The sequence below is a fragment of the Spermophilus citellus genome, assembly GCF_964194105.1.
Source record: "Spermophilus citellus genome assembly, chromosome: 14".
NCBI classification, from domain to species: domain Eukaryota; kingdom Metazoa; phylum Chordata; class Mammalia; order Rodentia; family Sciuridae; genus Spermophilus; species Spermophilus citellus.
Window position 1 is genome coordinate 70,797,247 of NC_138194.1, and position 21,759 is coordinate 70,819,005.

General features: G+C 44.7%; 1 protein-coding gene and 1 long non-coding RNA gene across 3 annotated transcripts; one reads left to right on the plus strand and one right to left on the minus strand.

Annotated features, from left to right (window-relative positions):
* Positions 1–6,126: 6,126 nt before the first annotated feature.
* On the minus strand, positions 6,127–12,417 carry KLF10 (KLF transcription factor 10). Its single transcript, XM_081266156.1, has 4 exons — positions 12,230–12,417; positions 9,281–9,514; positions 8,273–9,185; positions 6,127–7,689 (listed from the first exon to the last, which is right to left on the minus strand). The coding sequence occupies exons 1-4, from the start codon at positions 12,263–12,265 to the stop codon at positions 7,430–7,432; spliced, it is 1,443 nt and encodes a 480-aa protein (XP_081122282.1). The 5' UTR covers positions 12,266–12,417; the 3' UTR covers positions 6,127–7,429.
* Positions 12,269–19,825, plus strand: LOC308633397. 2 transcript variants are annotated; one of them, XR_014018773.1, is made up of 3 exons: positions 12,269–12,405; positions 17,771–17,881; positions 19,604–19,807. It is a non-coding gene; the product is annotated as an uncharacterized lncRNA (long non-coding RNA). The 2 variants fall into 2 exon arrangements; XR_014018774.1 differs by lacking the exon at positions 12,269–12,405 and adding an exon at positions 12,733–13,355 and having other exon boundaries at positions 19,604–19,825.
* Positions 19,826–21,759: the final 1,934 nt, after the last annotated feature.

Consider the following 21,759-nt stretch of genomic DNA (forward strand, 5'->3'; position numbering starts at 1 on the left):
CAGGTTGGCCTGGTTGGCCTCAGATTTGGGATCCTCCTGCCTCAGCCTCCTGAGTTGCTGGGACTACAGGCATGCAAGGTTCTTGGCACACGTGACAGAAAAGAATTTCAGCCTGAGCCAGACAAAGGCATAAACAGATTTATTTAGGAAAGTAGATACACATTCAGGGGAGAATGTGGGCTGTCTCAAGAGCGAGAAGTAGCCCTGACTTGGACGGCGGGGGGGGGGGGGGGGGTCCAATATTTATGGAAAGGCTATAGCAGGGGCCAGATTGGAATTGGATCTAGAGTGAAGCTGCACAATTTCACGGTTTTCTCTGCACCTGTGTATTTCCCCCATTTTTACAAGGGCGTGGGCCACGGGCATTTTGCTCAGGACTTACAGCTATGCTTTATCCATCTCAATAACTTGTGTGTATTTCCTTTAAAATTCAGTATTTCTCTCTCATTATCCTAAATCCCTATCTCAAAATGATGAGTATCCATGCTTTCTCTCTGTTCAGCAAATGGCCATGGCCTTTGTGTTTTCCTTCCCATTAGACTAAGCTTATTATAAAGGGGTCACCCAAACAATTAGATATGCAGGTAAAAGGGTAGGAGCCCTGGGTATCAAAAGTATCTGGTCATCAGTTGGGCATGGTGGTACACCCTGTAACCCAGTGATTTGGGAGGCTGAGGCAGGAGGATTGCAAGTTCAAAATCAGCCTCAACAACCTAGCAAGGATGCCATATGCAACTTAGCAAAACTCTGTAAAAAAAAAATAATAAAAATAAATAAAAAGTACTGGGAATGTACCCACCCCCCAAAAATATATACAAAATCATTCAATTCCAGGTGGCTTCTCTTATCCAGAATAGGTGACCATTCTAGATGGGCATTCCAGTACATTCACTGCCATCCAGGTGTTGCAGGATATGGGCACCACAACAGTGCCAGGAAAATAGGATGTATTATACTTTCCAGGGCTTTTGTGTACATAATCTTATGTGAGTTTGTCAGTATCTCTGTGAGCTGAATAGGGCAGTTGTGTTGTATTTGCTCCCATTTTTAAAGATGGACACTGAGACCCAGAGTAATAAAGCCAACTTTCCCAAGCAATAAACTAGTCAGTGAAACTGAGACGGGTGGCCCTTGGGGAGAGAAAGAGACGCTTACTAGATGGAGACCAGGATTTACAAGCATGACCAGCCATACCTGTCTCTTTAGTTAGATGAACAAATCTTCTGCATACACTTGTAACTCATCAACTAGAACAAAAGCATAATCAATTTAAATGTCACCAGATTCAAAGACTTACATAATATACTCACAAATGATTTATGGATAGACTGCTTATCCAAAAAGGAACATTCTAATCAAAACCAAGTATCAAATGATTGCCATGGGATTTGAGTGTCAAAGAAGATAGCCTGAGAACTTGCATTTTTCTTCCCAGTAAGATATATGTAGCCAGAGAGCTCAACTTTGGGTGTATCACCATCTTCTCTTCTCTGGGAGGTAAGGGGTACCCACAATCTGCCTTTGAAATGCGGTGAACAGCAAGTTTTGTGTTTTTTTTTTGTTGTTGTTGTTGTTTTTTTTTTTTTTTTTTTTTTTTTTTTGGTGCTGGGGATTGAACCCAGGGCTTTGTGCATGGGAGGCAAGCATGCTACCAACTGAGCTATATCCCTAGTCTGGGGGTGTTATATACTTTTGCTGTCCTTAAATACATTAAATATATCTTTGCTTGTGCCTTGTTTTCTGTTTTTTGGGTTTTTTTTTGTACTGAGGATCAAGATCAAACCCAGGAGTTCTTAACCACAAAGGCACATCCCCATCCCCAGCCATTATTATTATTTTTATTAATTTTAATATTTAACTTTTGAGACAGGTCTCACTAATTTGCTGAGGCCAGCCTTGAACTTGGAATCCTCCTACTTTAGCATCCCAAGTTGTTGGTATTACAGGCTCTTTGAGAATTTTTGTTGTTGGTGGTGGTGGTGTTTTCAGTGCTGTGGATTGAACTCAGGGTCCCATGCATGGTAAAAAAGTGCATTTGAGCTGAACTCCCCACAGCCAACTTTTTTATTTATTTATTTATTTATTTATTTATTAGGTGTAGATGGACACAACACAATGCCTTTATTTTTATGTGCTGCTGAGGATCGAACCTGGGTCCCGCTCTGGGTAGGCGAATGCTCTATGGCTGAGCCACAATCCCAGCCCAGCCAGCTTTCTTTAGGAGGTTGGAAGGTGGAATGGCCCTTCCAGCAGTAGCAAAGAATGATGAGAGTAAGAAAAAAGCAGTCTTCAGATTTTTATTGCCTTTGTCTGTCCTGGGTGTCATGGAGCTGGTGATATAGCAATAAGCAAGACCCACAGGGTCCTTGTCTTCCTGGAGTTTTACAGTCAAGGGAAAAAAGGCAGACAGTAAGCAATTTCACTAAAGGGTAATGATTATTAGGATAGTGGAAATGTCAGGGTAAAAGAGCAGGGGAAGGGCTTTTTCCCAGAAAAAGAAATATATGAAGGTTCAGAGCTTGGACACAGAGTACAGAAGAAGGTGGGAAGAGGAGTCAGAGGGTAGTGGAAGCCTGTTGTGCAAGGACTTCAAGACTTACCCAGTGCAGGGAGCAGCCATTAGCCCCTGTGGTACCGAGCACTTGAAATGTGACTCGTCCCAAATGAGATGTACTGTAAGACTGGATTCCAAGATTAGTGCCAAAAAGATAAAAAATACATCATGAACAATTTTATATTGATTAGATGCTGAAACAATAATGTGATGGATGTATTGAATTAAATTAAGATGCTAATTTCTTATTTTTTCAATGTTTCTACTAGAGATTTTCAAAATTACATATGTAGCTCACATTATATTTCCTTTAGGCAGCACTGTGCTAAGCCATGTTTATCGTGAGAGCACTGGGAAGTTTTTGAAGTAAAAACAGGGAAGTGACGTGATCAAATTTCCTTTTTTTTTTTTTTTTTTTTTTTCGGAAGCGGGGATTGAACTCAGGGACACTTGACCACTGAGTCACATCCCCAGCCCTATTTTGTATTTTATTTAGAGACAGGGTCTCACTGAGTTGCTTAGTGCCTCACCATTGCTGAGGCTGACTTTTATCTCGCAATCCTCCTGCCTCAGCCTCTGGAACTGCTGGGATTACAGGTGTGCACCACCGTGCCTGGCTCAAATTTCCATTTTTTTTTTTTTAAGTTTTGGATGGACACAATACCTTTATTTCATATATTTATATATGGTGCTGAGGATCGAGCCCAGGGCCTCACACATGCCAGGCAAGCACTTTACCACTGAGCCACAACCCCAGCTCCCTCAAATTTCCATTTTTAACAGACTGAGGTGAGGAGACAAGATGGCAGGAAGAAAAGACTAGAGGTGGGAAGCCCAAGGAGGATGCTTGCAGTGGTCTGGGTGAGAGATGCTGAGCAGTGTGAGTAGAAAGAACTTTTCAAAAGTACAATTGCTAATACTCTACAGCTCTTATTTCAGCGAGAAAGGAGAGATTGAACCATATAAAATTCCCATCTTTGTAAATAAAAATTGGGCATGGTGGCTCAACCAGCAACTTGGCAGGTTGAGGCAGGAGGATTAGAGGTTCAAGGCCAGCCTCAGCAACTTAGTGAGGCCCTAATAGTGAAGCCCTGAGCAATTAAAAAATAATAATAATAATAAAAAGAGTTGGGGATGTAGCTCAGTGGCAAGACATCTTTGTATTCAATCCCCAAAATGAGAAAAAAAATGAATAAATAATGAGGGAATTAGCATTTGCATGTTAAAATAATCATCATCTCAGACAAGATCCATAGATGGATACTACAATGAGTAGGGAAAAGGATAAGCAGATAAAGTTTTTTTTTTTTTTTTTAATAGTACTCCCTCCAAATATTTAGTAATTTCAAAGAGAAAAGTAGTGAGTTTATAGTGGAAAATTCCAGCAGACATTACCTTGGCCAAGTGAGGTTGGCAACACAGCAATGCAGATCTTCCCCAGTATGATGTGCTGAGGGTATTATGACTCTGTGGTGGCTTTCTCAATTAATGCATAGCCTCAGTGTAATCATGGAAAAAATATCAGACAGATGCAACTTGAGGGGCATTTTGCAAAATTACTGACAAGACCAAGGAACTGCCAGACTGAAGAGAGTCAGGACAACCATGTGGCATTTGATATAATGGATTAGATCCTATAATAAGACAGTAGAAAAACTAGTGAAATCCCAGTAAATTCTTAAGTTAATAGTATATGATTAATTTCTTAATTTTTTCTCCCCCCCCCCCCTTTTTTTTTTTTGCTTTTGATTTTTGAACCTGGGGCATTTTGCCACTGAGGCACATCCCTGTCCCTAGCCCTTTTTATTTCTTGAGACAGGGTCTTGCTAAATTAAGGCTGGCCTTGAACTTTCGACCTTCCTGCCTTAGCCTCCACAGGTGTGCACCACCATATCTGGCTTAATTTCTTAGTTTTAGTTAGTGTGCTATGGCTATGGAAGATGTTATCATTAGAAGCTGAATGATATAGGAACTATATATAAAACTATAATGAAAGATATAGGAACTAAGATATATATATACATATAGGAACTATTTTTGCAAATTTGCCGAAGTCTAAAATTGTCTAAAAAGAATTGTTAAAGTGGCTGTCAGCAATTTCACCTAAACATGTCAGACAAGAAACAAAATTGAGGAACTAAACCTACATTAATACTTTAATATACTACATATTTATTTGTGGGCTGGGGATATGGTTCAAGCGGTAGCGTGCTCACCTGGCATGCGTGCGGCCCGGGTTCGATCCTCAGCACCACATACAAAGATGTTGTGTCTGCCAAGAACTAAAAAATAAATGTTAAAAAAAAAAATTCTCTCTCTCTACATATTTATTTGTTTTGGGGCAACTTGTTTATGAACATCAGAGCCTGCATCAACATTTAAATCAAAAACACTCTTTTTGAATGATTTATTTACCAGATTCCTAAGGAGCTGGATGCACTGGCGCACACTGTAAACCCAGAGACTAAGGTAATCCCAGAGGCTAAGGTAAGATGATCACAAATTCCAGACCAGCCTCAGCAATTTAGGGAGACCCTAAGCAACTTAACAAGACCATTTCAAAATAAAAAGGGATGAGTGTGTGGCTCAATAGCAAAGTGCCCCTGGATGAAATCCCCAGTACTGAAAGAGGAAAAAAAAAAATCTTAAGTAAAAACTCAGATGTCAGCTAGGATTGGGAAGAACACAGCAACAGATAGCAGTTCCACAAGGACTGAGCATTGGAATAGGCAGAGTCCTTCAACCATTTTCCTCCATCCCCATTTCTTGATACCTGCCACCATGAGTAACTCCAGGGGAATGAGGCTGGTCCACATTTCCAATCACCAAAGGTGCACATCTGTAAGGCCTCTCTCCAGCAGATGTGTCATATGTAGGTGGTATAGTTTCCGAGAAAAATAGCAACAGGTGCATAGATGACTAGACACTTGTCCCACAGATGGTGATAAGTGAGTACGTGGCCCCTTACCACGGTGTTCAATAGCAAGCCAGACTCTTACTTGGTCAAAGGCTAACTTGGGCACTGTGCAAAATTATATTCCATAGACCAACCAGCTTTTACCACCCCTACTGTAGTCCTTCCTACTGATGAGTGACTAACAAATATTTTCCATTTAAGTACCAATATGTTTATTGTGTTTTAGGTGTTACTGGTCTTTTAACTAGACTCTTGGGATAACAGGTCAGTCTTTTCAACGGCCATAGCCGTTTCATTACTTGTAGTAATTACTTTCATTACTTGTAGCAGCCTTTTTATCTTAAATGCTACTGAACAAGGTTGCTGAAAGCCAGAGCTAAATCTCAACCTCAAATCATCAAGAATGTTTAAAAAATTAAAATGTGTTGGTTTCTTGGAACTGGATAACATGTCATCAACAACAGGGATACCCAGTCTCACTTTGTATACTAAATAGATCCATATAAAAGACATACTCCTACAGTTTCATATTTGAATGAAACCCTGAGAGAAATTCAGATACTAAGTCCTCAGATTGTATGAGTGATAAATATCAAGGTGAGAGTAAGAATGTTTTTTAGCAAATGCAACAAACCAATTATATATACCAAAGGAAATTCTTTATTGTAAACAAGATATAAAGTACAACAAAAGAAACATTGTGCAAATTATCATGAGGATTTTTTTAATGGGAAAACTGTTTTCCAAGGGTCCCAGTCTTCAGTAATCTATACCCAACATATAGGAAAATTTTAAATGGGAAGATAACAGTGACATTTTCCACTATATATTTCAAACTTACTTTTGTTTTAACCACTGTGTATATCATCCACTATACAACAGAATATAACAGAAATACTGTTAACAAAAGTGAATTTTCTAATAATTTTTCTACCTACCTATTTCCACATCCCCAAAAAACTCCTATAAATTAACAGGACATTTGTCCATGTGCGAATAATGATCACAAGCTTTCTAATTCAATAAAGCACACACCGTGTTCTCATAAGGGTTCTTCACTGATGACATAAGCCATCCTTTTCAAGGAGTTATCTAAAGTTCTTGATATCCCTTCTTTACAATATATATTTTCATTTTCAAACTTTTTTTTCTAAACAAAGTGCAGTGTATCTTAAGAATCTACAGAAAACATGTTGGTATACAGTTTTCAAATCTACACAACAAACTGCAGGCAAACTAAAGTCCAAAGCATAATAAAATGCCTAAATACAGTCAACTGTTAAACTTTCAAACAAAAGTGAAAAAAAAATTGGTGCTACTTTTCAAAGCAATTAAATTAATGAGGATTCCAATTCTTTGGGCCCTCTTTAGCAATGTACAGCTGTTCAATTCCAAATATCAACAATAGTGTAAAATGATAGTTCTAAATATATTTAATAACTACATCCACAAAGTTGACTGGAAAGACTAGGAATAGCAAACAAGATAACTCTAGGAAAAGATGACAATATTTACCTAATAATACAAACTGATTTTCCGTCTCCATTCTGTACCGTAATATTTCTAGTCTTTATATTCTTGAAACCAGTGCTTTAGAAGAATCACATTGAAAAGTTGGTCTCAAGTATAAACAGCAAAAATAAAGTAACAAATGTGCACACAAATTCAAAAATCTGTGCTACCTGTGTTGACCTCATCCGAAACCTTCAAAAAATATTCAAAGGAATAAAAGCCCTCTCATCTCTCTTTTAAGAAATGAAACCTGCCGTTCTGTGACCTGCCTGTGGCTGAAAGCACTTCTTGTCATCTAACCCAGGCTGGGCCTTCACCTCGGGCTGTGGGGCTTCTGCTTTTAGCCCCCACTGGAGGGCCACAGACTTGCAGTGGAAGCATTTGGATACCACCACTGGTTCTTGGCTGTGACCAAAGTTAGTTCTGATTCTTCACCTTCCAATCTGTCACTGTGTGGGTGCAGGAGTTGGAGGGAGAGCAATGTCATTTAACTTGCTCACTTCCATTTGCCAATTTGGGAGCTTCTTGGCTGACAGGTGACGCCGGGCATGCTTTGTTAAATGGTCACTCCTCATGAACCGCCGATCACACATGGGACAGGCAAATTTCTTCTCACCTGTGTGGGTTCGCCGATGTCTGGACAGTTCATCAGAACGTGCAAACCTCCTGTCACAACCCTTCCAGCTACAGCTGAAAGGCTTTTCCCCTAAGACAAAGAAATCAAGAGCACTATTACTATACATTTTTTAAAAAATATTTATTTATTTATTAGTTATTGGTGGACACAACATCTTTGTTTGTATGTGGTGCTGGAGGATCAAACCCGGGCCGCACGCATTCCAGGCGGGCGCGCTACCGCTTGAGCCACATCCCCAGCCCCTACTATACATTTATTAAATCTTTAAAAATTAATGTTCAACCATATCTAAAGGTATGAGATATATTTGGAATATTAAATTAATAAACTATACATTTTCAACTTTCACTCATCACATTTATGAAATTTCCCCTCAATAAAAGTTGAAACCAAAAAGGCTTTCTGACCTCAACTAAGGTTTAATGGTTTTAAAGATACTTTGTTAAAAAAAACTACTCAGATATTTAAATAAAAATCATTTGAGAATAAAACAAAAGCACTAAGGAAGTCTTTCAGTGGACCTTGCACTGGTAAATCAACATCACCCACTGAAATGACTTCAATATGCCTAGTCTGTATTTGTCATCTAATGTGGGGGGACACCTCTTCATTTACATTCATCTTAAAGACATAAACAACCAATGGTAGGTACCTGTATGTGTTCTCATGTGGGCCTTTAGATGAGAACTCTTAAAGTAGGTCTTGCCACATCCTGGATGGCTACAGATGTGACTTCTTATCCTGGATGAATCAATCTGAGGAGTGACTTTAGCTGCTGAAGGGGAAAAGCCAGGAGCAGGGGCAATGGGAGAGAGTCTGGTGCCATTGGGGCTCACCACTGGAGGCTTTGGGTTCTGCACAACAGGCTGGGGTACCACAAACATGACAGCGCCCTTGGGAACCTGAGTACCCATGAATACCACAGGGGGGCAGACAGCTGGTGGCTGGCTAGGTGGAGTGCTGGGAACGACTGTTGTCATGACAGGGTTGCTTGCAGGCAGGGGAACCATCTGACAGATGACGGGCATAGGTGGCACTCCCCCTGTGGATACCGCAGGTGGGGAGACCAACACAGACTTCTGCTGCGGGGAAGTGGGGGTTGGCTGAGACCTACAGATGACTGTCTCTGAGGAAGGCACAGAAAAGTCATAAAGTGCAGTGCCCGCTTTCTCATCAACATCTGCCACTGCATTTCGCTCACATTTGGATCTGTTTGGTGACACAGCTGCACAGGGTATGTTTTTTCTTGCAGCTTCAATATTTAGGTGGGTTCTTCTTCGAAAAGAATTGTCCTGATAGTTGAGGATGCTAGCTGCCTTCACAGGGCAGGATCGGTGGTTACACAGCTGGGCATCAGCTGTATGACGGATCACACTTGTTGCTTGAGCCTTGGGGAGTTTGGGGGTAGATACTGAGCTCTTCTCTTCCTCTTTGAAAGGTGCAGCACTGTGAGGCTTGGCAGTATCTGAGAATGATTTGAAGTGTCCCGTAGATGGCGCTGGTGCCATCAGATTTGACACTTGAGAAGGTTCAAAGTCAGAGGGACTGTAAGGTGGAGTCAAACACTAAAAAGAAACATACAAGAATGGTGTGAGAAATTAAGAGTTTATTAGGTAAATTTGTAAGAAATAACACCCATCTTAAGAAAAGTAATACTTACAAATGCGGGGATTGTATGAAAATCAGGTGTCCCTGGAAGCAGATTCTCTTCCTCAGACATATCAGATACTGGTGTGACAGGTCTATTTTCAAGGTATTTCTTAAAATCAGACTTCCAACTGCAGCTCATTGACATAAGTGCTTCTACAGCTTCAAAATCACTTTTCTCTGCAGTTTTGTTCCAGGAATACATATTCTCTTTTGACCTTTCAGAAATCATTTCCATTCTTTCCTCCTATAAAAACAAAAAGATTAAAGCTCATAAGCGTACTTTATCTTTCAAAATGAAACAGAGAAATGTACTAATGCTTTTTATTTTCAACTTGCACAAATCTCCAAGTTAGAATTTGAAATATATATTTTTCTAATTCCTACTCTAATACTTAGAAAGTTCAGCTACACTTGTCAGGTGACCCAGACTTCATGGTAATAAAATCTTTTTCATTCTTCTCATTTAGTTTGCACCAAACACTGATGCCCTTGTAAGGAATACCATACTACCATTAAAGGGACTAAGACCAGAGTTCTCAGTGCTTTGTGTTCCAAAAGGGAAGCACTTGACTTAGAAAAAAAAAAAAAAAAAAGCCCAAACTTTCTTCTTATATAATGGACAGAGCTCTGGCCTGTTATGGGTCTGAGCTAATCAGGGATCACCAGAGTTTCTTCCAAGTGAAATTGTTTGAAAACGTGATTATCTTAGAGATCAAGTGAAATATGTGGGGAAATTTCCCAAGCATAATTTTAGTCAAGTTTCAACCTCTTCATGACTATGTACCCTTTTACCAGATCTATTTTTTTAACTCAATGCATTATTTGCTGGAAAAATATCATGACCAGCAAATGCAATACTAAAAACTGGATAATCAGGTATTATTCTCAAAGCTTGTTTTAAAAAATGCATGATCCCTTCACACCGATATCCTAAGAAAATGAAATATCATTAACAATGAAATTGCATAATCAAGCTCGCATTTATGCAGGCTTTAATGGCAGAGTCTGTATATGTAAAAGCCTTCTCAAGACACCAATGCAAAGACAGGAAAAAAGGCAAGTAGGGGGAAGGAGAGCGTGAGCCGGTAAGAGGTAGGAAGGGAAACGGAGGGGAGGAAAGGGAGTGGGGCGAGAGGCAGGAAAGGGAAGCGCGGGCTGAGACTCCGGTGAGGGAGGCAGACTGGGGGCGGAGGCGGACAGCGGGGGAGATCCTCGCTGGCGGGGACCGACGGGGCCGCCCCAACCTCAATGAAGCTGCCGGGTGAGTCACTGGGAACATTCCTCACCGCGCGCACGTCCCCGCGCCCCAGCCCCCGCCATTGGCCAGCCGGCCGGCGGCCCGGGCCCGGATTGGCTGTGAGGCCCAGGGCGGGGGCGTGGGGGAGGAGGGGGCGAGGCATGTGAACAAAGCGTGATCAGCGGCTGCTCGCGGCGGCTCAGGAAACGTGAACTGGGAATTGCCGCGCCGTCACCTTTCCCCTACTTCCTGAGCCGGGGCCCCCGCCCTTACGCCGGCGGGGAGGGGCCGTGGGTGCACCCGCCAACCACCCAACAGTGCGCGCCGGGCCGCGGGGGAGCGAAGGAGGAGACAGGCGGAGAGGGGAGGGGAGGGGAGAGAAGAGGGAGGGGCGGGGCGGCGCCGGCTCAGGAGGCGCCCGCCCCTTCCAGCTCTCCCGAGCCGCCGTTCCCTTAGGAACAGACAGCGAGGCCGAGCCTCGCTCCCGCCCCTGGCGGGGGCCGGGGCTGGGTCACTCGGGGACGAGGAGCTCCCCGGGCGAACCCGCTCCCGGCCTCCGCCTCAGCTGCGGAAGGAGGAGCTGGGTCCCCGCGGAAGCCTGGCCGCCGCCCTCCTCCCGCCCGCAGTCCCCGGGGAGCCGGCGGAGCCCTAGGCGCTTCCCGCCCACGCGGCCCGCAGGACCTCAGACCACCCCGTCTCTCCCCGCAGACGCGGCGCCCCCTCCCCGCGGTTTCCGGCAGCTTTCGCCCGCCGCCGCGAGTTCTCAGACGTGCAGCCCCCACAGGCCCTGGCTCCAGACGCTCGGCCCCCACGGCCCACAGCTCCCGCCTTGACACGCAGCCCCCGTGTCTCGCAGCCCCAGCTCCCCCGCCCACCTTCCCGCCCAGCTGCTAATCCTGTTCCCCCACCCTTCGACCCCGGAGGCAGCTCCCTGCCCCCTCCGAGGAGTCGTCAGAAGGCGGCCACCTGCCTTCGCCGGAGATGGGAGTCCCTCTCGACGTCTGCGGGGGCTCCTCGTCCCCCTAGGCGACCGCAGGGCCCGCGTGGCATCCCCCGCGCCGATACCGGGCGCCCCTTCCCCCAGCTCCGGGCTATCTGGCCATCTACTGAGCAGCCCCCGCCCCTTCCTCCAGCTCCGGGCTATCTGGCCATCTACTGAGCAGCCCCCTTCCGGCGGTCCTCAGCTGGCAGTCTCCGTCCTGCAAGACTCCATTCAGACCCCCTACGATGAGCAGCCTCCTTGCTGCTTCTCTGGACACCAGCCCCTCGAAAGATTGCGAGCAGCCCTTTCCTACCCTGGGTCGCATTCCTGATGCAGACAGGGGCATCTCTCCCTAGAGCCAGGTGCAGGGTGCCCCCTTCCTCCTCTTTAACTTCCTTACATTTTCCCCTAATCTCAGTGCCAGAGCAGCAGCCCCCTCCCCACTACCCCCCTCGGGAGCCTCCCTAGGTCTCCCAGCGGAGCTGCCCCTGTTCCTCAGTATACCTAGGAGCATAATCCCTCTTCCCGGTCTCCAGGTCCCAGTCGCATCTTCCGACCCTCTCTGCAGCACACATGCCCTCGCTAATGCCCACAGCCTGCAAGCAGGAATTCCCTTCCCTAGGACTCTGCTACAGCTCAGATTATCAGGCGTGGCTGACGTCTGGGGCTAGGGTTCGCACCCCGCTAGTCCTCAGACACTGCAAGGAAGGGAAGGACAGGGGCATCCCCAGGTGACTTACCGCAGCCTGCTGGAGAGAAGCGCCGAAGTTGAGCATGGATGGCTGCCTGAACGCAGGCGGCGAGGTGACTGGCTGGTGGGCTGCTTGGCTCCTGGGCCACAGACGGGCGCACAGAGACACTCGACGCCGCTCCCGCCGCCGCTGCGCTCCGCGCCGTCTGCCCCCTCCCCATTCAGGTAGCCGCTCTGCCTGCCCCGCGCCGCGGGCGGGGGTGGGCGGAGCCTGGGGATGGCCAATCAGCAGCAAAGGTGTGTGAGGCACCGGCCAATGGGCTCCCGGGGCCACGCGTGATCAGCGGCTGCCCGGCAGCGTGAAGCTATGTCAGTGGAGCGTGTACACAACCCCCGGCAGCGTGTTCCCTCGGCTCAGCCCTGGGGAACTCCCGTGGCCACCTGACTCAGTGACGCCCCTCACCCCTCGCTACCCCTCGCCGCTTGTCTTCTTCCCTAGCCTGGGGTGGGGGTGTGCAGCGGGCGGGGGCCTAACGGGGAGGCGCGCCTAGGCACTGCGGAGGGCCGGGCTCGTTGGGGTGGGGTGGGGAGGGATGCCCGCTCCGCCCCGTCCCCTTCGCGCCGGGCCGGGTCTCAGCCCGCCACGGAGTGGGCGGGACGCCGAGCGGGCGGGGGCGGCCGCGGCTGGAAGCCAGGAGGCTAGAGCCAAGAGATTTGCATTGAAAGTGCCGTCCTCTTGTGCGTCTAGCGAGAAAGTGGAGCCCGATGACCAACTAACTGAGCTGCATATCTGGAGCATTTGCTAGGTTTTGCCTCGCTAAGCCGTGGGGAGCACCAGGGCCGCGCGGGTGGCTGGGAGCCCTGTAGTTGAACAGACACCTGCTCGCGCACCCCCCGCCCACACTCGGCCGCCGGCAAAGGCTTGCCCTCCCCATCTGCGGCGCCGGCAGCTTTGCCAGCTCCTGCCCGCCCCACCCATCCCTCCTCCTGAGCGACCGAGAGGCTGGCTTGGGGACTGCAGGAAGCCCCGGCAACAGGGCCAGCGGCTTAGCCGGGAGCCTAGACCCGTTTTTTTTTTTTTTTTAATCTTTCTCAGGAGCGGACACTCCGTTGCGAATCGGGTTTGATTTCGGTGTAGTCGAAGTTTAAATTACAGTCTACAAGCTGTTTCAAAGGTAGACCCCACTTTCCTCACCCCACCCCCACACCCCGGACCTGGGCCTTCGGAAACGCCCTGCCTGGAAACCGCGTTGTGGGGATGGGGTGAGGAGGGCCTGCAGTCTGAGAGCGCCTGGAGGTAGAGTCCCTAGCCAGGTCCAAGACACATGCCGCGCCCCCCCAACCCCCACCCTAGACTTATCCCCCAGCCTGCCTCTGACAGGCTGGGTTTCTGAAAGGAAAATCGCCTGTGTGTTGCAGCGAGGGCAGAGGCTGGGAACTCCCAGTTAGACAGCCGTGGCTCTGGTTCCTTATTCACCCCTCCCCCCTTCCTTTTGACCATTTGTGCGGGTTCACAGCAGCTGTTGGAGAACAGGGCAGTGATAACCCGGCTTAAAGCAAACCGGAGGTTTATCTTCTCCTCTGGACAGGCCGATCCTGTCGGGATTCATTGCCCTTCCTGCTAGCTGTCTAATTTCTCTGCATAATTGAAAGGCTAATAATGCAAGTCCTTTCCCAATAACCTCAGAATGAGCATAGAATAGAATTATTTTTCTTAGAAACTGATAATCTATGAACATCTTCCAGTGGCCCCTTCTGGTATGCCTAAAGCCCAAGCTAGCCAACAGTAGTAATAATACCATTGGCCAGGGCCAGAGAGGACCCGGGTGGGAGATGAGAACTGAGTGATTCCCCCTGTCACCGCCTCTCCTGAATCTGCTGCCAGCTCAGCAGCCTAGGCAGCTCTTCCTGCTTCCCTCCACCCCATACCCCTGCTTCTGTCTGCAGGGGTGTCCCTCCCTGCAGGCTTCCTTCCGCTTGGGCTGTCCCATCCTGTTGATCTGAGCCTGAGGGGCTGGAGCAGCTGGCCTGGGCACCTGCTGCAGCAAAGGAAGCTCCTGTGTGTGCCCAGCCGGCAGGCCAGCCTTCCTTCCTGTCAGGGAGCTGCCTCCCTGGGGTGGCCACGCCAGACCCTCCAGGCCTAAACCCAGTGCCTTCCTCAGGAATGTGGGGCCTGCCAGCATGGTGTCCCAGGGTGCTGAGCAGCTGGGAGCATTCATGACTTCTGGGAGTGATTCAAAAGAGGAAAGAAAAGAGAAAGGGGTAGGAGGAATAGGGTGGTAGTGGCACAATTTCTAGAGATCCAGAGACAGCGGTCCCTCAGGCACCTCAAACTCAATATCACCAAAACTAAAATTGCTGTTTCTACACCTGCATAGGTTCCTTGTCACCCATCCAACATTCACCTTCCTCCCTCAAAGCCCAGGGATCCAGTTAGTCCCCAGGTCCCTGCAGCTTTGCCATAGAAGTGTCTTTTCTTACTATTTCTACCCTTCAAATGGTTGTTCTAGGTCAATCTATCTTCAGATCTTGCCTGTATTAAATGACCTGCAATCCCCCTTCCCAATGTCCACCCACACACCAGCTGTTTTTCAGTGCCCGAACTCCTTACCAAGAATGGCTTTATTAAACCATAATCCAGTCACGACACTCCCTATTTAAAAATGATCCTTGACTCCCATTGTCAGCAGATAAAGGGCCATCCCATCCTGAGCTATTAGTCTGTCCCCAGGTACTCTCCCAATCCTTCCAACCTCATCTTCCACCCAGACCTTCCCTTGCCCACAGCTACAGCCCATGACACCTGTTTCTCTAGCATGTGGTACATTTTCACATCTCTATGAGATAAACACTGCATTGCTTATGCCTTTGTTCATTAGTCCACTCCATTCAACAAGTATTTGTTGAGCATCTAACTATGTGTTTTAGGCACTGTGACAACAAAAGCAGTGAAGTTAGGTTCCTATTCTAAAGAAGCTTGGATGGGAGACAAAGACAAGTAGAATTTACAGGACATGGTATGAGACATTGGTTTTCTTCAGAATTCAAGGAGAGTTCATAGTGTTTTTGGCACCAGGGATTGAACCCAGGGGCACTTAACCACTGAGCCATGGCCCCAGCCCTTTTTATATGTTATTTAGAGACAGGGTCTCACTGAGTTGCTCAGGGCCTCCCTAAGTTGCTGAGGCTGGCTCTGAACTTGGGATCCTCCTGCCTCCACCTCCTGAGCCACTGGTATTACAGACATGCCCCACTGTGCCTAGCTCTCCCCAGTTGATCTCTAACCTGGGAGAGTTGGTTGGAGGTAGAGAGTAGAGAACATTCAGGATGCTCTGAATTATCTGGATTACAATTCAAGAGGCAGGGTGAAGTGTTTAGTCTTTAAGGAAAGCAGCCCAGAATATAAGGGGCTTTTGTGTGCCATAGGGATGTCAACTTTTTTTTTTTTAAATGTAGAGCTTTTATCCCAAGGACTCTTGCTAACAAGTGTTAGCAAGGGATGATGGCCCAGTGTTAAGAATGGAGCTGAGGGTGGGACTAACACCAGTGACAAGGCTTTTGAAGTAATGTAGGCAGCAAAGATGAAGCCAGCCTGAACTAAGAAAATGATAGCAGGCGTGGAGAGGCTGGAACAAAGATTTCAGGAGCAGGTGGGATCTGGTAACTGGACTGGGGCACGAGGAAGAGGAGAGTATTGAAGAATACTGCCAGGTTTCTTACTTGGTTCACTAGATGAAACAGGACACCATTGTCTGAGAAAGGGTAACAGAACAGTAAGTAGCTTTGGGGGATAAAAAATGCCAAATTGGTTTAGGACACACAAAGCTGAGGTTACCTGTGAGATATCCAAATAGAGACATACAAGAGGCACTTGCAGTTTCAGGCTGGCTGGAAATTAAAATTCGGGAATCTTCAGGGTAGAGTGGCAGTTGAAGCCTGGGGAACAGATGAAATCCTCCAAGAAAAGGAAAGAACCAGAGAAAAGCAGAGGAGTAAGAGTGAGCATCTGGGGAATGCACGTGGAGGAAGAGGGAGACAAGGGTAATACAGCAAGAACTCACGATTTTCTGGCCTAAAATGACAGAGAGGAGAGGAGAGGAGAGGCAAATGAGGGCTGAAAGTGGAAGTGTCAGTAAGAAAAAAAAAAAATCTCTCACTGGTGATATTATTATCATTACCATGATTGTTAAGCTCATTTAAATTTTTTTTAAAATCTTGAACTCTCTATGTTAGATGAATTATTCCTGAAGATGTCCACAACAACTCCTTCTGCCTGCATAACCTTTACTATTTCTGCAGCAAGAGGGGAAATCTGTTTTCCCACCCCTTGATTCTGGTGTGACTTGCTTTGACTGGTAGGGTGGTGCTGTGGGACTTGAAGGTCTTAGGACTTTGAAGGTTCTGTTTTCATCCCCTTTGGAATCAGCCACTGGGCAGGGGAACTCAGGTTAACCTGTAGAATAATGAGAGACTAATTGGAACGACAGTAGCCACGTGGAGGAAACCAGGGCACCCTGACCAACAGCCAAATTCCACATGTGTGAGAAGGGCCACCTGAGACCCTGCAGCTGTCACACAGGCCCAACTGATGCTACATGGAGCAAAGATGAGCCATTCCCTGCAGACTCTGAACCACAGAATCATGGACAATAAACAGAAGAGCAACCCAGGAGGCATTTCCTGCTACCTCCACACAGATTTTTTGGGCAGGAGTGGCCCAGGGTTGGGGGTTGGGGGTGGGCTATTCTGCCAGAGATAACTGAAACACTGGGTATGTGTTTGTTTCAGCTCTGGAGACAGTCACAGTTTTCAAAATACTCATTTTTTAGAGTAAATTATCTAAAACATCTGGGGGCAATACCCAGAAAAGAGGACTAGAAAGATTGAAAAGTAGAAAAGGAAGAAAAATTGGACACAGAAAAAAAATATTATAACTTAGAGAAATGGAGTGTGGCGATCTGGAAGGAAAATCTCCCTCACTATCCTCAAGCACTCTAGTGAGCACTCTGAGAGGGAAATGAACTTGTAATGGAAAGGGGAGAGCTGACCTTGAAGGAAGCCTGCTATGTACTGGTTGTTGATTAGCCAAAGAATATGGAAGCCTTAATGTGACCCACCCTATGAAGTCGATGTTATAACACATAAGTATTTGTTGTTGTTTTGTTTTGGTGAATAAATTAAATTCCTCCACTCTTCATTCTGCCTTTTTATCTCCCCAAAAGGTGAGAAGCCAGTGAGTTGGTTAAGTAGCTCTTCAAGGTTCTAAGTACAGTAAGAAGTAGTTTAACATTTTGAGTTTTACAAAATGAAAACAGCTGTATTGCCTTATCTTTTTAAACAAATGTAAAACATGTACATCAGGAAAAAAGAAAAAAATAATGCAAAAATTAAAAATCCCCTATGAGCCCTCTATTCAGAATTAACTATTATTAACATTTTTTATGGGTGTATTTTCAGATTCTGCCCTGTCTTATATTTCCCTCTTTATATATGATATAAAATTTTGCACTGCAGACAAAAATTGCTATTTTGTAATGTGCCTTTGTGTGTGTGTTTATGTATTGCTATGCATTAAACCCGGGACTTTCAGTATGCCAGGCAAGACCTCTACCACTGAGCTACACACCTCCAGCCCATGAATCTCTCTCTGCACATCAATTCATTATCATGAATCTCTCTCTGCACATCAATAATTATGAAGGTAAAATTCTTAGCATGAACTGTCATTTTCTCTAAGTAATTTCCATTACTTGTTCAGAATCCTGTTATTTTTGCCTAATATTAGAGATATAAAAGGAGTGGTATTTCTTTTTGTTTTGTTTATTTTGTCTTTTTTTGGTACTGAAAATCAGACCCGGGGCCTTGTGCAAGCTAGGCAAATGCTTTACTACTGAGCTACATCCTTGGCCCTTTGAATTTTATTTTAAGACAAAGTCTCACTAAGTTGTCCAGGCTGGCCTTGAATTTATGATTCTCCTGCCTCATCTTCCCCAATTGCTGAGATTCCAGGTATGCACCACCACACCTAGTTGGGATATTCCATTTCAAAGGCTCTGTCTTTGTGGACTCAGATCAAGAGTAAAATGTTACGGAGAGTGAGCTGGGCATGGAGGCCTATGCCTGTAATCCTAGTGAATTGGAAGACTGAGGCAGGAGGGTGGCAAGTTTCCAGTCAGCCTCAGCAATTTAGTAAGGCCCTAAATAACTTGTGAAACTCTGTCTCAAAATAAAGATTTGGAATGTGGCTTAGTGGTTAAGCTCCCTGAGTTCATTCCCTGATACAAAAAAAAAAAAAAAAAGTTTTAGACTGGTGAGTCACCAGTGGAAATTAAGGTTGATGGCCCCTCTGCTCTGCAAGTGTTTTTTGTTGTTGTTGTTGTTGTTTTAATTTTGAGATAAGTTCTCCTTAAGTTGCTTAGGGCCTTACTAAGTTGCTGAGGCTAGCCTTAAACTTATGATCCTCTTGCCTCAGCCTCCCAAATTGCTGGGATTGCAGGCATGCACCACCATGCCCAGTGTGAAAGGCATTTTTAATTGAAATCTAAATGTTGAGGAATCTTTAAGAAGGGCAAGGGCCATGCACACTCTCCCTTGGGGTCCTCTAGCCCACATTCCTCCAAACCTGGTTGTGGAATGGAGTGTAGTCTGCTCAGGAAATCCTTTCTCTCTTGAAGAAAGAATGCAGACCCTTTTGGGTTTAAATGCTATGTTGTTACTGATAACATATAAAACCAATATAGAGAGTGAACCATACCAATCCCAAACAACCAAAGACAGACTGGAGGTTCCAGAATCTGAAATTGTCCTTTCATTTGTTTTTTTGCTATTTCAGGTATTGAACCCAGGGGTGCTCTACCACTGACCTACATTCCCAACTCTTTTTATTTTATTATTTTTTGAGACAGGGTCTCACTAAGTTGCCCAGGCTTGCCTTTAATTTGCAGTCCTCTGCCTTAGCCTTCCAAGTTGCTGGGATTCCAGGCATGTGCCCACCATGTAAAATGATGTTTTTAAAGTTTAATAAATTGTAATAAATGCCTTCTCAGAACATTCTTAGGTTCATAAAATGAAGTTCATAAGATTAACAAGGAAACCATTTTACTGATATTCTGTTATAAAATATAAAAAATGAAATGGTACTCTTAACACTATAGTGCTCTTTTATTAAAATATTTAATAACAAGATCTAGAGTAGGTTTAATAACTGAAGTAATGTTAAGGTTGTAAAGAGCATAAATGAGATTTGGAGGTGTGCAATAGCTATAATTCAATATGGGAATATCTGTGATTTCTATTAGTGACAAGTCACAGGTACTACCAATGTTACTGTGTTTTTTTTCCTATCATTATAGTGAAGAAGATGCTGTTTGTTTAAAGTTTAGTGAAAATAAAGATGTTAATTTTTTTCCATTCCGTTTCACAGGCCCCCCTGTATTCTATCCTTGGGAACTGGGGAACTCCAGGTTAAGCATCTTTGCTTAAACTTTTAAGAAGAAAAATGGAACTGGGTAAACTTCACTCAGAAGAGATGAGACCCACTAGTATCTCCTCCTACCACAAATTCAATGAAGGTCTGGCTGTTCCCTGTCTTAGTCCCTTTGGGTTACCATAACAAAATGCAATAAACTGGATAACTTATAAACAAAAGAAACTTCTCACAGTTCTGGAGGCTGGGATGTTCAAGATCAAGGTGCTAGCAGATTCAGTGTCTGATGATAGCCCGCTTTCTCATGGATGGCACTTTCTCACTGTGTCCTCTAATGGTTGAAGGAGTAAAGAAACCCCTAATCACCTCCAGAAATGCCCCACCTCATACCATCATCTCAGATAAGGTTAGGATTTCAACATAGAAATTTTTGGAACAAAAACATTCAGAAAAAGCATCTTCCTAACTCGAACTTGCATTGAAAGCAGAGGAGAGGGGCTGAAGCTAAAGCCTCAGTGAATGCTTTTGGTCTCAAGCAGGCAATTTGCACCCAGCACCCTGAAAACCACAAGAATTGGAAGCCTTACCTCCAATGGACATTGATGCATTCAAGAGTATAGTAATGAACTCTTCCTAGGTGTTTTCCTATTGGAGTGAGGGAAAATGGGGCATGGAGAACAGGGCATTAAAACAAAATATGACCTTGAGAGACAGTTGCAGAGTCTGAAAAAAATATATGTAGATATATATATATATATATATATATATATATATATAGTAGTTGGACACAATATCTTTATTTATTTTTATGTGGTGCTGGAGATTGAACCAAGTGCTTCACAAGTGCTAGGCGGTTGCTCTACAGCTGAGCCACAACCCCAGCCCTGAAATTTTTTTAAAAATTTTAATTAATTAATTAATTTATTTATTCTAATCAAATAATTAGGTATATATGACAGCAGAATGCATTTTGATTCTTTGTATACAATTGCAGCCCAACTTTTCACTTCTCTGGTTGTACATGATATAGCGTCACATCATATGTGCAGACATATATGTAGAACTTTCTCTTTTTTATTCTAATTTGTTATATATGACAGCAGAATGCATTGCAATTCATATTACACATACAGAGCACAATTTTTCATATCTCTGGTTGTATACAAAGTATATTCACACCATTCGTGTCTTCATACATGTACTTAGGGTAATGATGTCCATCTCATTCCACCATCTTTTTTAACCCTATGCCTCCTCCTTTCCGCTCCCACCTCTTTGCCCTATTTAAAATTTGTTTAATCCTCCCATGCTCGCCTCCCAAACCCACTATGAACAGCCTCCTTATATCAGAGAAAACATTTGGCATTTGGTTTTTCTGAATATGGCTTTGTGGGTGATTCTTTTGGATTCTCTTGGGCTAGTCACTTTAACCTGCTTAGCCTCAGTTTCTTCTGTAGTATCATGGGAATTACATTATAACTATACCTCAGGAAATAAGGGGTGTTGGAAAGACTTTAAATAAGACAATCCATGTGAAAAATATTTGGCACAGACTGAAGCTATTTCTTAAACTATAATGTGTATAGAATCCCTTGAACACCTTGTTAAAAGTAGATTCTGATTCTGTATGTCTGGGTCAGGCCCCAAGATTCTGTATTTGTACCACCCAGTGTCCTAGGTGATCCCTAAGCTGCTACTTTGAGAATCACAGTTCTTGAGTATCAGGTCCAAATTACTCTACAAATGTTCATCACTATTATTGTCAATTTAATATTCTACCCAATTTCCTAACTCAAGAATACTTGCTGAAGATAGGGAGGGAGGCATAGCTCCTCTGTGAGACCAGGCTTCTGCTCTGCGGGCACTTTGGTCTTGCAGCTCCACTTCTTTGACTAAACATTACCAGGCCATGGTGAAGATCGACCATGTCAAATAATGTTTTAGGCCATGTCAGTACAAACTAACCAAACATGGAAACTGGGAACAAAAATTGATTGAGAAAAAAAAAAAAAAAAGTCTACACCAGGAAGTATTTTGCATTTGTAATCTAAATTTATCAAAAACTTCCTAGAGAATACCTACATGTTTCATCTTTTGGCTTTGCAAGTCAGATAATTCATTCCTGCACAGTCCTTCTCCTTTTGGTACTGGGG

Excerpts from the sequence above, each read along its gene's own strand:
- KLF10 (XM_081266156.1), bottom strand. The coding sequence starts at position 12,265 with ATGCTCAACTTCGGCGCTTCTCTCCAGCAGGCTGCG. Across the intron at positions 9,515-12,229 it reads CTTCTCTCCAGCAGGCTGCG|GAGGAAAGAATGGAAATGAT; the intron begins GTAAGTCACCTG and ends TTGTTTTTATAG. Across the intron at positions 7,690-8,272 it reads CCACATGAGAACACATACAG|GGGAAAAGCCTTTCAGCTGT; the intron begins GTACCTACCATT and ends TCTTTGTCTTAG.